The sequence below is a fragment of the Triturus cristatus genome, chromosome 6 (genome assembly GCF_964204655.1).
Source record: "Triturus cristatus chromosome 6, aTriCri1.1, whole genome shotgun sequence".
In the NCBI taxonomy this organism is placed as follows: Eukaryota; Metazoa; Chordata; class Amphibia; order Caudata; family Salamandridae; genus Triturus; species Triturus cristatus.
Window position 1 is genome coordinate 955,131,955 of NC_140589.1, and position 16,548 is coordinate 955,148,502.

Genomic DNA, 16,548 nt, shown 5'->3' on the forward strand with positions numbered 1-16,548 from the left:
CCAACCCACACATGGATAAAAGTCACCGTCATCTACAACGCCAATAGCGCTAACTCTCGCAAATGCTTGACCTATTGGCATTACCAGTGCTTGTTTTTAGTTGTATTCAATTGTGGAATCTGCTGATCATTTTTTATTTTTTTTCTTCCCCAGATTCTGCTGGTAACGAGTACGACCTTAGTGGCCTGAGCAAGGACAGGGACTCATGGGTCGCTGTGGACATGTCAAAGAATGCTAAAAATAGAACATTTTATCTGAATGTGTGCAAACCTGTGCGCTCCGTAGAAGGATGTCATGGTAAGATTTTACAATCTTGGTTCATGCTTTCACTGCTATCATGAACTTCCCGGAATACTTAGCCATCAGTCCTAAATGAATTGAATGTCACCAGACCGCCTTTATAAGCAAAGCATGCTCTGGACAGATTTATTACAAGCTCCTTTCTTGTCTGAATTAAGGGGCGTTTTCTCACCTGCCTGTAATTGTACTGATATTAGTAGATATAAGTAGATAGATATTATCCTGGGTTCCCAGTGTGCCAGAAGTACTACTCTTGGTTGCTGTGTGGAAAGAAATTCCAACTGTTCACCAGAATGGGAAAGCTGCTATTGCCACTGTTGTGCTCCAGGCCGCGTGTGGTAAATAAAATTCCTTTACCTGGACTTAATTTGATACAGAAACATAATAAAATAGCTCAGTAAAATGAGAGGCAGAATCCGTGGTATTAGAGGTTCGGAATGGGCTTTATTCCAATAATCGATTATAATCGGTTGCTCCAAGTTCCATCACCACGGGGGTTCAGGAAGTGAAGTACCTACATTATTGACATGAAATGACTTTTATAGATCATACATTACAATGAAGCGAATGCAATAGGCGTAACAATTGATAAGGAAAATGACGATTTATCTGCGTAACCGAAAATGGGTGTAATAAGGAGTAAAAAGGAACATAATTGGTTATGATGTCACATATAGGTGGATCTATAAGATAATACTTGGCATGGATGCGCGCGCAGCAACATGACGTGTAATGGACGTGTAACTAGGGGGTGAAGGGGACTTGACATTTAGCTCTACATGTGGAGACAAGAAGTCTGGGGGGTCAAGTCAACCTAATCCCAAATCATATCTAACATCCTATGTTTAAAGAACTATGTTATCCATGAAAGAAGGACTCTCGGACAGAATCTATTCTATACTGACTGTGCGTGCGTGTACAAGCGTCTAAGTGTCTACACTAAATGCGAGGGGGTAGAAATATTCCATGATAAGCAGGGCTATGAGTTACTTGCATGAGGACAGAGAAGCCGGGCCTTTTGCTTGGTAACTGGAAGAATGTTTACTTAAACTACTAGGCAGGAATGCATCGGCTGAGGGGGAAGCAGATAATTCGAAGGTGAAATACAGTTCTTGGCAGAGAATAGGCTGATGTCAGGCTTCGTGAGCCGCGCAGAGAATGAGACAAAGTTCATGGTCACAGATGCAGGCTCAGACTGGAGCTTTCAGAGGCAGAAGGCAAGAAGAGTTTGATGACAGAATCAGGGCCTACTTGCCTGGACTGTAAAATGGCATAAGTGAACCATATAAAGCCGGTGGCCTTTCATACTTAGGAATGGAATATCTGGCCTATTCATGGCGGATCTGACAGAGGACATGTTGACGGTGGACGCACATGTATTTGCGTCTTCATAACTGGAACTAGAGGGAACATACATGTACTTGTGACATGCACATAGAACCGTTGGGGTCCAAGATAGGGGACATAACTGACCAGAAAAATCCATATTTCCACACGCGGGGTGGTGATGCTCCACGGAGGTAAAAGAAGAGTCCTAAAGATAGACAAATTAATCCATATGTGACTCTCAATTGAAAATATTCTCTTGTACAGTGAGAGATGAACTGGTGCTCTTAATGGAAAATGCTTGCCTATAGTGAGAGCTGAATGGGGTGGTTCGACACTAGTTGGGTGCCCCTCCTGCCACATTCCCTCCTTGTCCCCTACTTGCCCGTCAAGAGATATCAATCTTCATTAATCCATTGATCTGTTCATATAGCATCATTTGTTCTTCTTTCTTCTTCCGTGACGAATGAAATCTTTTTTTTTTTTTTTTTTTTTTTTTTTGAAACCGTTTATTGCAGTTCGTAAAAGTTACAGGTATGGGCCTACAACCATCCGGCCGGCCGCTAGAATGACAAAAAACATATTGCACACATTCAGTAAAAGTCTCTAGGCAGTGTAGAGCAGTGAAACAGGAGTAATCAATGGTGCAGGCCACACAGCTCCAAGCCCACAGTACGGTTCCCTTTTCTTGAAACAAAACAACACCAAAAAACCACACCCGCAAGGCAACCCGCGATCCAAAATAACAGCACGTGCTCCGTAAGTGGGGGATCCAAACCAGCAGCAGAACTCTGGAGAGGGGAATGGGAATAGATCAGGGACTGGGGGACCGCGCGCCCGCGGCTGAGGGAGGGGGGCCGTCTAGGGAGACGGAGCAGGCGAGGCCGCCTGTAGCAGTGGTGGCTCACAAATACCCCCGCGGTAGGCGTTCCAGGGGCCCCAGATTTTCACCCACGCCCCAGGCTTACCTCTCGCCACATACACCACCTTTTCACGAAACATACACCAATCCATATGCTCTTTCCAGGCCAACACCGCAGGGGGCCTCTGGGATCCCCACAATTGAGCAATGTCGCGCTTGGCTATCATGTATCCCAGAGTCACCCACCGCGTCTGCGGGACCGAATAGTCATTCGGTTCCCATACATTCAGCAAGCATCTCCTCGCTTCAGGCAGCAGCGCAACACGCGTCACCACACGCAGGACCTCATGCACACCACGCCAGAATCGCTCCACCCTCGGGCACTCCCACAGTATATGCATGAAAGTCGCCAACGCACCACAGCCACGCTTACACATTCCGTCACCAGCAAAACCCATACGCAGAAGCCTTGGCCCCGTCACGTAAACCCGGTGAAGGATCTTGAGCTGGACGAAACGAAGGCGAGCCGGGATGGCCACCTCTTTCGGAGAGGCCACCGCGGAAATCCAATCCTCATCGTCCAGCTCCAGCCCGTCGGCAACCCAAGCCTCGCGGAGACTGGTCAGCAGGCCCGATCTATCGTTGATCAGTTTTTTGTATATGAGGGAGATCGTGCTGTCCGGGACATGGCCATCTAGGACTCTGTCCTCCAGGGGGGAAGACTCCGGAATGGATGCGACATCCGGGAAGACGGAGCCCAGCGCATGGCGGACCTGTAGGTACCGAAAGTACTCACTGCCCTGCAGCTGGAACTCCGCCTGCAGCGTCTCAAAAGTTTTGAATCCCCCCCCCCTCGTCCAGAGATCTCCCACCGTGCTGATTCCGATCGTGTCCCCCTTCTCGAAGCCCTTCGACGTCCATAGGGAGCCCAACCTCTCAGACGCATACAGCGGTGACGCCCGGGTCAAACGGTCCTTCCACCCCATAGCTGCATTAGCCGCGTGCCAGACACGCACCATGACACGCGTCGGTCCCGTCAAACGGGAGTCGGGCGCGCCAGCGTAGAGCGCTCGATTGTAATCGCCACCGGGCAGGAGCATCTTATCCATCTCGAATGCCGGGTTCAAGGCGGGCCCGTAAAGGCCATGATTAATTGCAGCTAGTTGGGAGGCCCAGTAATACCGTTTAATGTCAGGGAGGGCGACCCCCCCATCGTACCACGGGAGCGTCAATTTAGCCAGAGCAATGCGCGGCCTCCCGTCCCAGAACAGGCGCCGCTGGAGGCCCTCCACCTCACGGAAATAGCATGCCGGGACCAAGTCCATAGTATTCTGGAGGGCGTAGAGGAAGCGTGGCAGGGACATCATTTTAAACAAGGCCGCTCGGCCGAGCGGCGAGAGCGGCAGACGCCGCCAGCGCACCACGTCCTCCCTCAAACGCCGAAGGGGGGGTAACAAATTCCGCTCGTAGCGGGCCTCCGGGTCAAGAGTGATATAGATACCCAGGTACCGAAAACCTTGGGAGGCAATCTGGATCGGACAGTCCCGTGGTAGGGCCGGAGCCTCCCCGGAAAGCACATATACACAGGATTTCGCCCAGTTGATGACCAGGCCTGAGTTGCGACCGAATGAACGCAAAACATCAACCAGGACGATCAGTGATTTACGCGGGGAGGCGAGATACAGAAGGATATCGTCAGCATAGAGGGACACACGGTCCTCATGCTCGGGGGTCCAGCGGAGACCACGGATAGAAGGGTGCCACCGCAGCCACTCCGCCAGGGGCTCCAGGGCCAGGGCAAACAGGAGAGGCGACAGGGGGCAGCCCTGCCGCGTACCCCTCCCCAGCGCGAATGGGGCCGAGACTCGCCCATTCACTACCACCTGCGCCAATGGGCCCGAATATAGCAATTTGACCCAGCTAATGAAACCCGGGCAAAACCCGAATTTTGCCAGCATCGCCCAGATGTATGGCCATTCAAGCGTATCAAACGCCATGGTGGCGTCCAAGGACGCCAAGATGGCCGGCTCCCGCACAAATGGGACACGCGCGAGCACCCCGTGCAAGCGCCGCAGGTTGAGCGCCGTGTTGCGGTGCGGTATAAAGCCAGATTGGTCTTGGTGGACCAAATCGCCCACCACGCCAACCAACCTGTTGGCCAACACCTTGGCAAGGATTTTGGGCTCCGCGTTCAAAAGCGAAATCGGCCTATAGGATGTGACCCGTTCACGGGGCCTCCCCTCCTTGTGGATCACCACAATTGTGGCTAGACGCTGGTCCGGCGGGAGGGAACCCCGCGAGTGGGCCGCCAGGAACATCGCGCGCAGGTGGGGCGCCAACACATCCGGGCGTAGCTTGTAGAGCTCGATGGGAATACCATTGGGGCCCATGGCCTTGCCGGATGCAACCGAGCGAATAGCCAAGGCAATTTCGTCCGAGGTGGGAGGGGCGTCCAGCGAATCCCTGTCCTCCACCGTTAGGGAGGGCAGTGCGATGTCCCGAAGCAGGGCATGGGAGTCTGCCTCCGAGCAGGGAGAAACCGGGGAGTAGACTTCGCGGAAATAATCCGCGAAGCAGGAGACAATGGCTTCCGGCTCAGTGACACACGCACCATCAACACTCTCAATCAAAGGCACCACACGGCTCGCTCTCTCCCTCTTATCCAACCACGCAATCAATTTGCCAGCCTTATCACCCACATCATACAATCGCCCCTGCTGCTCTCTACTGAGGCCCCTGGCCGCCTCCGTGACGAGGGCCCGATAGGCCGCCTGCTTTAGGTGTAGAACATGCAACTTGTCGTCTGTTACCCCGCTTCCCAGGTCACCCTCCAGTTCTGCAATCTCGGCCTCTACCCGGGTCACCTCCTCCCGCTCGCGCCGCCGGGCATGGGAGATAAAGGAGAGGGCCTCCCCTCTAAGGACTACCTTGCAAGCCTCCCACAGGGAGATGGCCGAAGAGACCGACCCCACATTCTCATCGAAATATCGCTGTAGGGATTTGATCAAATCAGCACGAATGGTGGGGTCGCGCAAATACCATGCATTGATTGGGGCCACCCTGCCATCCCCCCTCGGGAAGACATCGAGATGCAACAACAATGGGGAGTGGTCTGAGATACCCCGCGCCAGATGGCGCACCTCCCCCACCCTCCCTGCGTGGGCCGCCGGGACAAGGATGTAATCAAGCCGCGAGAGGCTACCATGGGCACCCGAGTGGAAGGTGTACTGTCGCAATGCAGGATGCTTTAATCGCCAGCAATCCACCAGGCCCAACGTGTCCAGAAGGCCGGGCAGCCACGCCTGTGCCCGGGGGAGGTCCCTAGGGGGATGGCGATCCATAGACCCAGAGGCTACCGCATTAAAATCCCCTCCAACCACCAGCAGGCCACTCGGAAGGTCCAGAAGGAGGCGCCCCAGGTCCGCAAATGTGGTGGCTTGTAACCCAGGCGGGACGTACACTGATATAAAGACAAACACTCTACCCTCCATTCTTCCCACCAGAACCGCGTAACGTCCCCTCTCATCATGGCGCACCTCATCAATCTCCAACGGGAGCGAGTTCTTGATCATAATACCCACCCCCCGCGAGCCCGAGGTGAAGCCAGAATGGGCCGCCAAACGATATCCCCGCCGGTTCATTGCATGAAAGGAGTTACCTATAAGGTGCGTCTCCTGCAGGAAGACAACATCTGGTGAAATACGTTTTAAGTACTGCAGGACCACACCACGCTTAATCCTATCCCCCAGGCCATTAACATTCCATGACAACACAGCCAAATCCCTACCCCCCATCATACGTCGAAACAATCGGTCGTCCCCCATCGAGCATCCTAAAAACAACAACATAGTAGCGGGTTTGCCCTGCGGTGCTAACAAACAACACACCCCCCCCCACCCCCCGGTCCCAACAAAACTCCCCCCTCCCTGCACCCCTGCATGAGCCCAGACAGCCCCCCCAAAGTGCAGTGTGCCTGTCGCCCCATAGCTAAAATACTAACTAGTCCCCCAGAGGAGGAGGGAAGCCCCCAACAGACCCCGCACGACCTCCATAGGAGGGGAAAATACGCAATCAATAAATGGTGAAGGAACAACGTCCAGAGCACGGCCTATGCAGTCACCCCTCAATTCTGCTCCGGTGGGCCCTCCTCGCCAGCCGCGCCCCCCCCCGCCCCCCCGGCCCCGATCTCCAGGCAGAGTGTCCAGCCAGTCCCCAGCCGCCTCGGGCCGGTCGAAGAAGTGCGTGCGACCATCCACCTCCACCCTCAGCTTAGCTGGAAAGAGCATTGAGTACTTGAGGTTCAGGTCCCTTAGGCGACGTTTAACACCAAGAAAGCTCTGCCGCTGCTTCTGGACCGCCGGGGTAAAGTCTGGGTAGAAATGCACCTCCATGTTGTCAAGCTTGACCGGTCCCTGTTGTCTGGAGGTCTGGAGGATAGCATCTCTGTCCCGGAAATTAAAAATCCGGGCAATGAGAGGCCGCGGCGGGGCACCAGTCTTAGGTCTGCCCCCGGGGACCCGATGAGCGCGCTCCACCGCAAAAAACTTACTCAGCCCCCGGGGCTGGAGATGGGTCAGGATCAACTCTTCCACGAAAAGATCCTCCGCCCCTCGTCCCTCCGGCACCCCCACAATACGGACATTATTCCTCCGGGCCCGACCCTCGGAGTCCTCCAGTCGCCGGTCCATCAGGGCGCTCGCCTGGCCAAGCCGGCGCACCTCCTTCTGGAGGGCCACCACGTCTGTCGTGAGGCTCGTTGTGGTGTGGGCCAGGGAGTCGACTCGGTCGTTTGTTTTGGACAAGTCTGCCCTCACAAGGCTCACATCCACCAGGACCGAGTCTATTTTTTGCGCTAAGGTGTCGAAACGCTGGTCCACCGAGGCCTTCATCTCTGCGATGGCGCCCATGACGTCCCGGAGGGTCAGATCCACCGGATGAGCGGATGCCTCCGTCGGGCCCACCGGGGATGCACGCGATGTCTCCGGAGAACCCTTCTGGAGCGTGTAGCGGTCCATACTGTTGGCCTGGTGTGCCGTGCCACGGCGGGTCGTCTTCACCTTCGCCCGGTCGCCATCTTGTTTGGTGGACATGCTGGCTCTTCCACCGTCGTGCCAAGCACCCCAAACGGGCCGCTATACCAAGTCACGGGTGCCAGGGGGGGGGCAGGGGCGACCACCGAGCCGCGGGCAACCCACCGCCGGCGGGTCAGCCGGGCTCCCGGACAAGGCCACACCACCACACCCCGCTCCGCAGTCCGACTCCGCTTGTGAGCTAGGAGGGCGCAAAAGCGAAAGTGAAAGTGCGGGGTACGCCAGTCGCCCAGCCACGTTCGCCGCTGTTATTCACTTTGTCCCCGGATCGCCCCACTACTCCAATCCGGGGGGCCGGCGAGGAGAAGGCCACAACCTTCGATCGATGCTCCCACCGGCGTCCGGGGTCCGATTCGAGCCCAAAAAACGGGCGGCGCCTCAGCTCCGGTTCCCCAACACAGTCCCCTCAACAAGGACAGGATATCGCCAGGATTAATTCAGGAGGTCGCGGAGGTCCTCGGGAGCCTCGCACCTACGCGGCCATCTTGGTTGCGCGCTAGCACGAATGAAATCTTGGTGGTGGAATACACGATGTGGCACACAGACCACAGATCGCTGGTCCACATTGTAGACATAGACAACAACTGAATAGTATGAGAAGGCCAATACCTAGGAAGGATAGAACTCTCCATCCCCAGGCTGATATCACACTCCAAAACCAACTGGACCAAGTCCAAGTGCCTGGGTTCTGGTGTATCTGGTTTACAATCTTATGAAGGCGAGTTATGGCTTTATATACTGATGGCGAATTTTCTGGTATGAATACGCAGCAGCTTGATCCGATGACCCTACAAGCTCCGCCCCTATCAGCCAGGATGACGTCAAGGACAAGACGATTTTGAAGCACAACAATCCGCATAGCAGACTGCTCTTCTGTTAAATTGCCTAGGGCGGAAATAGTTTCATTCACTACTGCTTCAAGGGTTCTAGTTAATCTACGTATCAGTTTACTATTTGTAACAGTACCTATATAAGGAAAGAGACCTTTATTGAAATCTGTGTATTTTTCCCATGCTGTTTCAGTGTAATCGACAATTGGGAGATCTCTCCGCTCTCTGTTGTGTACTAAATGAATATTTCTATAATAATCAGGAGGAGCTAGGAAAACAGGTGGCAAAAGGAATGCAATGTAGCAGGTACCATCCCAATCTAGAGGTAGACGCATATATGCAGTCTGACCACATATAAAGTAGGAGTGGCGATAAGCTCTAAATGAAGATTTGCCTTGATCACTGAATTCTACTATAGTAGTGCATTTACTATGGCCCATATGTATGGAACCAACCTTTCTTACACACAATTCACCCTTCGCTGGGAATACTGACATGGTGGGTAAGACTAGTTCAACTTCGGGTACGACATTTAGAATCAGGAGATTAGGTGTAAAATTACCTAATCCATATACTTCATTTTCTAGATCAGTTCCTGTTCTTTTGGGGCGACCCTCCTTGTCAGGGTAGCAGACCTTGAGTAAAACTAGGTTCAGGTTTCCCCATACCCACTGATCTTGGTAAACTGCTGTGTCTGAGTCTATGGAATTGATTAAACTAAACCATGCTCCACAGGAGCCATTATGTGTAAACGGATGTGGAAAGAAAGGCAAGACTCCTTCATAATTCTGATAGGGAGGGAGCCGGCCACACACCCAACAATTGGTGGCATTACTAGTCTGATGGGAATGATGTAACATACTAATGAAAGTGTTATTGCGCAGCGCAAGTCTATAAGACAATTCATGCGGCGGTAGGTCACTAAAAGAATGTTCTGCGGTAACATTGTAAACGTTTCTGGCAATAGGGTAATATATGTGCAACAATATACTTGCAGTAATTATTAAAAGACTTAAGGAAAACAAGATTATTAATGTCACTATGCAATGGCTACGCAGTGATTTACAATACGCCTGTCGTTTCAACATTTTTCGCGACTGTCCATGATTCAGGTCTAGAGGATACATGTCAGAGACAAATTCAACCGCTTCACCTTGGAGAGGACTTAAACAATCAAATTGTCTGACGTTCTAGGCCTCAATTTTACTTTATAGAGTTCGGTTTTAGTCTTTTCAACCAAAGGAAGTTTTGAATCAGTCTGTGAGGGAGTGCAGGGCACAATGTCTATATCCGAGGATAGTCCATGAAATTTCTTGATATGACTTGAATGAATCCAGCCCTTGCGGCCCTCGATCTTCACGGCTGTCCTTGTAGTGAGCAGAACCAACTTGGGTGTCTTCCACCTGGGCTCCAGCTGAGTCTTTCGGTCGAAATTTCTCACAAATACGAGATCACCCGGAACTACGTCATGGGGTTTCACCTCAGTGTTGTCGGGAAAGGCTGCAGCTACCTGTGAACGACAAGATTGTAGTGCAGACATCAAGGAAGCCAAGTAATCTGTCAGCATATTACAGTCAACATCAGTTATTTTGCGTGGTATGGGCGTCCCCCACATATTTGGTGGTCTGCCGAAGATCACCTCATACGGGGATAGCCCTGTTCGAGAGTGTGCTACCATTCTCATGTAAAAGAGTGCAACTGGTAACGCTACTATCCAGTCGACACCTTTCTCTCTGCATATTTTGGACAATCTGATTTTCAGTATCTGATTATGTCTTTCTACGAGACCTGCTGCCTCGGGGTGTCGGACACAGTGGAATTTCCACTGATATCCTAACAGAAGTGAAACGTGTTTCATTAATTCGGATGAGAACGGCTGGCCGTTATCTGAGTAGACAACACGTGGTAAACCATATCGTGGGAAGAATTCTCGAACCAACTGTTTGGCAGTAGTCGGGGCAGTGTAATCTGAAACCGGGTATGCCTCCGTCCAGCGGGACAGAGCGCAGACAACTACGAGAACATATTTGAATCCTCGACATCGTTCCATCTGGATATAATCCATCTGGAGCACTTCAAAAGGGTGATCAGGAGGATGAAATCCACCCTGTTCTACGGGAACGCTTTTTCCTGGGTTAAACTGACAACAGATCATACAGGTACGGACCTTTTGTTTGGCTGCTGCTCGCAAATGTTTATTGAACCAAATGTGTTGAATGCTGTCTAGCATAGCTTTTTCTCCGAGATGTGCTGGACTATGTGTAGTGTTAATTATAACTTGGACCATTGAATCAGGAAGGAACCACACAGACTTTTCCTTCATCATCCATCCTTGGTCCGTTTGGATCCCTCCTAATTCAGTCCATTTCTTTATTTCGTCTGGTGTAGCATGTGTCTGTATGTCAATTACGTCAAGAGTAGGATCTTTAACTGTCATACACTGTGTCGGCATCGGGACTATTGTCTTTGTCATGTCGGGGGTTTGAGTTTGAGCAGTCTGTTTAGCTGTTCTGTCGGCTAGATCATTGCCTTGGGAAATGATATCAGTAACCTTTGTATGAGCCTTACATTTCATAATTGATTTTGCAGTGGGTCGATGTATTGCATCTAATAAGGCATGAATGAGGGGTCCGTGCTGAATGTGGGCACCGTGGGAAGTTAAATAACCTCTCTCTCGCCACAGCACGCCGAAGTCATGTACAACTCCGAATGCATAACGTGAATCAGTGTATATGTTAACTCTTTTATTTGTGGCTTGAATACAGGCTTGTGTCAGAGCGATGAGCTCTGCGGCTTGAGCTGACAAAGTATTTATACGATTAGTTTCAATGACTTCAGTATCTGTTGTGACTGCGTAAGCGGCCACTAACTCTCCTGTACTTGTTCTCATACATGAACCATCTACATACAATGTCAGGTCTGGATCTGACAATGGGACATCGGTTAAGTCTTGTCTGGGTTTTGTCGTTATAGTAATAACTTCAATACAGTCATGAGCTAGTGGGTCTGTTCCGGTTACTGGCAAAAGTGTGGCAGGATTCAATGTGTTACAGCGTCTGATTTCTATATGTGGCTGAAACAATGTAAGCTCGTACCCTGTAAGTCGCGCTATAGTCAAGTGTTGTGTTTGCGTTCTATTTACAAGAACCTCAACTGCATGTGGTACTTGAACTGTCAATGGATGTCCTAACACTATGGCATCGCTTTGTCTGATTGCTAAAGCTGTCGCTGCTACTGATTTCAGGCATGCAGGCAAAGCCTGAGCTACAGGATCTAATGTACTAGAAAAATAAGCACATGGTTTGTGTGCTCCTGCTTGTTCCTGTGTGAGTACTGACAAAGCAGTACCTTCGCGTTCTGTAACAAAGAGTGTAAACTGTTTTCTGTAACATGGCGTTGCTAAAACAGGTGCCTGACATAAAGCTTTCTTTAGGCTTTCAAAAGCTTGTGTATGTTCCTGAGTCCAAGGGAGAACAGTCGATGTGGCTGCCTCCTGTGTGGTTAACTGAATGAGTGGTTTTGCTAGAAATGCGTACTGAGGGATCCACTGCCTGCAATATGACGTGAGGCCTATGAAAGCCCGCACCTCCTTTTGTGTCTTGGGTATTGGCATGTTAGCTATTAACTGAATGCGGTCGGGTGTAAGCTGCCTTCCCTCCTTGGACAGCGAGTGTCCAAGATAAACAACTCGCTGGACACAGAATTGCAGCTTAGAAAGGGACACCTTGTGCCCCTTTTCGGCCAGAAATTGTAAAACTGTCAGTGATGCTTTTTCACATTCCTGTTCACTTCTCGCGGTGATCAACAGATCATCGACGTATTGGAGCAGAGCAGTGTTAACTGGCATGTGGATACTATCTAGTTCTCGTTTCAGTGCTTGGCTATAGATGCTGGGGCTTTCTGTAAATCCTTGAGGTGCGCGTGAGAATTTAAAGCTACGTCCATTTAAACTAAATCCGAACAAATATTGGCTCTCCGGATCTATTGGGACGCTGAAAAAAGCATTCTTGAGATCAATTACAGTAAAGAATGTTGCTTCGGAATCAATAGCTGTCAGTAATGACGAGATATCTGGGACCACAGGGAATTGTGGTACAATGCATTTGTTTAACTCGCGCAGATCAATAACCAATCGATAGACTGGCGGTGCCTTTGGATCTGTTCGTTTAAGAATCGGAATTATCGGTGAATTACATACATTGGAGTCTGTTTCCACAACTACTCCTTGGGCAATGAGCTCGTCAATGATTTGTAGTAAAGCCACTACAGCATCTGGTGGTAACTTGTATTGTCGCATTCGTGGTAGCACCACTCCTGCCTTTAATGTGACTCGATATGGTGTAATATTCATACATCCAACATCAGTAGGGCCTTGTGCCCATAGATGTGTAGGTAAAGTCTGCAGTCGGGGATCCATGTCTCTAGACACATAGTGACCTTTAAAATCACGTAAAAACAACCTTACTCCTTCCGGAGAACAACATATTATGGCTCCTAGAGCTTTCAACGTTTTTATTCCTAACAGATTTTCGGGACATGATTTAGTAAGCAATAAATCTGTAGTTCGGGTCAGAGGTCCTATCGTAAGTGGAAGAGGCTGTGACACTTCATTAACAATAGGTTTTCCTGAAAAACCAAGGGAAATATTCTGTGAGCCTGAGAGGGGTGCCCCTGGAACTTCACTACGTTTTATAGTTGTTCGACTTGCCCCTGTATCGAGTAAAAATTTTCTATCTTGGCCTAATAATTCACTATGTATATAAGGTCCTTCTTGATCTACAGGGATCTCGATAAGGGGTAAGTCAACTTCCCTCTCTAGGCTAGTTCATGCGTATCTCTGATACTCAGGATATTCATACTGTGCGGTCTGATACATTTGTCGTGTTGTTGTCTGTGTGGCAGCAACAGGCAGCGCTGGTGCAGCTGGCACAAACTGTATTGGCTGTTGTGCGGCTGGCATGGCCTGTGCATGCTGCGGAGCTCCTTGTTCATTCTGATCTTGTCTAAGTGGCCGTGGTCTATCTTGTGTTTTACCTATGGCGATATTATGTTTTAAAACTGGACAATCGTGTACGTAATGACCTGGCTTTTTACAATAATTACATGTCCCTTTTACAGGTCCTGCTGAATCGGAATGTGTCATACCCTTTTTATGTCCTTCAGCTGGAACTGTCTGGGAAACTAGCATTTTCATTTTCGTGTCTTTCATGCGTCTGTGTTCATGTTCTTGTTCCTCTCTAATTCTATTGTGATGGTACTGTAACATTTGTAACATTTGTGATGGAGTGTTACCTTGCCAGGTACTCTCGAATTTTAATACTCTATTCTTTACTGGGGGCAGGGCATTTTCTACTAATTTTGTTACAAACAGATGTGGGTATGATTCGCTACTTGCTTTTATGCCACTATTTATACCAAAACATTTTTCAAATCGGGCATAGTAATCACTAGTGTCTTCATCTTGCTTCTGTTTACAGGCTGAAATTGTACCCCAATCTTCCTTTTTCGTAGTTAATAAACGTGGCAGTACCTGTACTAGTAAACCTGGTAATGCCTTAGTTTTATCCCCAAGTCCTGCTCCTGCAGTTCGGGCCTTTTCTTCTGCTTCTAACACTGACCATTCTATCTTTTGGTCTCCTACCTCCCACTCTTTTTCCTTGAGTTTCTCATAAATACCAGCAGGCATCAATACCTTTAATATTGTCATAATGTCGGGATAGGTATACTCTCCCATGAGTAACATGTCTTTAATTTCTCGGTGAAAACCCGCTGGATCTTTGTCATGACTGGGTACCACTTTCTTCATTTGTAACAATTCTATTTTTGATATGGGCGTATATACAAATACGCGCTTAAACTGGTTGTCCTCGCCTTTTATTGGGTGCACTTCTCGTAAGGGGTTCTGTCTATCCATGTGATACGTGGTTCTTTCCTTGATGGGTAATGAGACATGGTCTGAACATACAAAAAGAATATACTGCTTTCTTGATTCTAGAATTTCTTTAATTAATTTAGTACCTGAACCTCTCCATTTATTCATAAGCAATTCAGTCAATATGTCAGGTAAGGGACCAGGATCTGAATGTTGACTCCGATATAGTATAATGAGTTGTTGAATCATATAAATCCCAGCTAACCTCTGTTCATCTGGGGTGAGATTCAAAAATGTGCGTGCTACTGTATCATCACTATATTTTCCGGGACTGTCCACCCAATGGACAGCTGCCCTGGCTAAATCTTGTTCATCCATAGAATCGAGAAAATGATAACCCCTTCGTTCTCGGAGTAGTTTGTCGGCGGCTTGGAACGAATGCTCGTTAGACCTTATATTAATTATAGGTATTTGGAAATTCCTGTTATTATCTGGACATATCGGACGTATCGGGTCAATAAGACATCTATTACTATTACAAGATCTTCCTCTTCCTACATAGGCTATGGTGTCTGACTGTCCTGTGGGCAGTCCTGATCCTTCCTCCTCGTTTTGTTCGAACTCATCTACCGCTAATCTTTCTTCGTGTAGGCGTTCTATTTCTTTACGGATCTTTCGGCACATGGCTATTATACAATTTTGTTTATCATGTCTACCTTCTGATATATTCTGGCTCCATCTGGTAAGAATTTGCATTGCTTCCGGGTCTACCCCCGGTCGGTCTTCATTTCTGATCACACAATTTATGAGGAAACGTAACAGTTCCCCCTGTATCTCCACTTTCTGGTATTCCATAGCTCTGTTAATACATTCTGAATCTCGCCCTGTTTGGACAAAATGATATATTTTATCTAGATGCGCAGTCATTCCTGGTAACTTCCCTAAATACACTGCGGCTCGTCTGATACGCAACAATGCCAGGGTCATTTCGTCCTCTTTACCGGGCACAGGGTCATATCTGCAATCTATAAGAAGTTCCTTCAGCGTACGGGCACTTATGAGTTTGGGTGTACGTGAATGAGCTGATTCTTGAAAAGTAAGTTTATTCGTTCTGGGTGGCGTAGAAAAAATATTGGTAGCACCTCCCGTAGCCCCATCTGGGGTGTCGGGTGTGAAGGGATTTGTTGAACGTGACACAGCAACTATAGGTGTGGACACAGCTATAGAAGCAGCTGTAGGAACGGATGTAGAAACAGATGTGCTTGCCGGAACTTGTGACACGATCTGTTGCTGTAGGGATACGGGCACTGGATCTTGGCGTTGAACCTCCCTGATAGGCGGTCTATGTGGGGCAGAATTAGCATACTCGGGAGCTGCGTCATCTAAATATGAGGAAAGAAAAACATCTTCTGCGGTTCTAGGATGTCCCTTAGGATGTACCTTTATTGGAAATAATGGGGGCGGCAAGTCTTTCGGTATTTCTGGAGTAGCTTTAGGTAATCCTTCGGCCAGAAGGGGATACATACCATTCATAAGGGCATTTCTTTGCCTATCTACTTGTTCTGATTTCACTCGGATACCCTCCTCAATTAATAGATTTTCTCGGACTTTATTAGAATTCTCTTTACTCTTCTCTTCCTGTCTACGTGCTTTTTCTGTTCGTCTATGTGATTCCTTACGCCATAATTCAATGGCATCTTTCTGTGACTGTCTGACTTTCCTTTTCCATAACTCTTCTTCTACTTTCATGATGCACTCTGCATCCCAGGTTCCCGCTGTGGGCCACCTCTGACTTTCTGGTAATTCCTTGGTGTAGTCTACCCATAAATCAAGAAATAATATAGCATCTAAGCCATGTTTATGATACATGAAGTACCCTGGAGTGTCCCTAGGAGGAATAGGAACGGCTTCTTCGAGTACCCCTTTTCTTGTAGTGATCTGTCTTAGTTTCGAAAAGAGCGGCATATTGAGAACTGATCTGATACTTAATCTTGAACACACTTAGTACAAAAGCACAATAATGAACAACCATTCATACCACAATATGCAGGACGTTTAACACATTAAACATTAAACATTAAACATTCTTAACCTTTAAAATAACCAACAATGATGATCGTCTGCATAACTAATCACCAAGCATAATTCTTGACACTAACTAGATACTTCGGAATACTTGATATACTGCTAAACAGTACAGATACACTGCTAAAACAGTGCAGACCGGATTTGTGTACCCAAACCCGTCTTGACCGGCACAACCTATGT

The 16,548-nt window shown here is 48.9% G+C and overlaps 1 protein-coding gene across 1 annotated transcript in view; it reads left to right on the forward strand.

Moving 5' to 3' along the window:
* The window catches only part of IGF2R (insulin like growth factor 2 receptor), a 1,674,612-nt gene that overhangs the window by 753,344 nt on the left and 904,720 nt on the right, over positions 1–16,548 (forward strand). Inside the window, exon 24 of the mRNA XM_085611652.1 lies at positions 154–297. Coding sequence (XP_085467778.1) covers positions 154–297 — 144 coding nt within the window. The remainder of the gene's footprint in view (positions 1–153; positions 298–16,548) is intronic.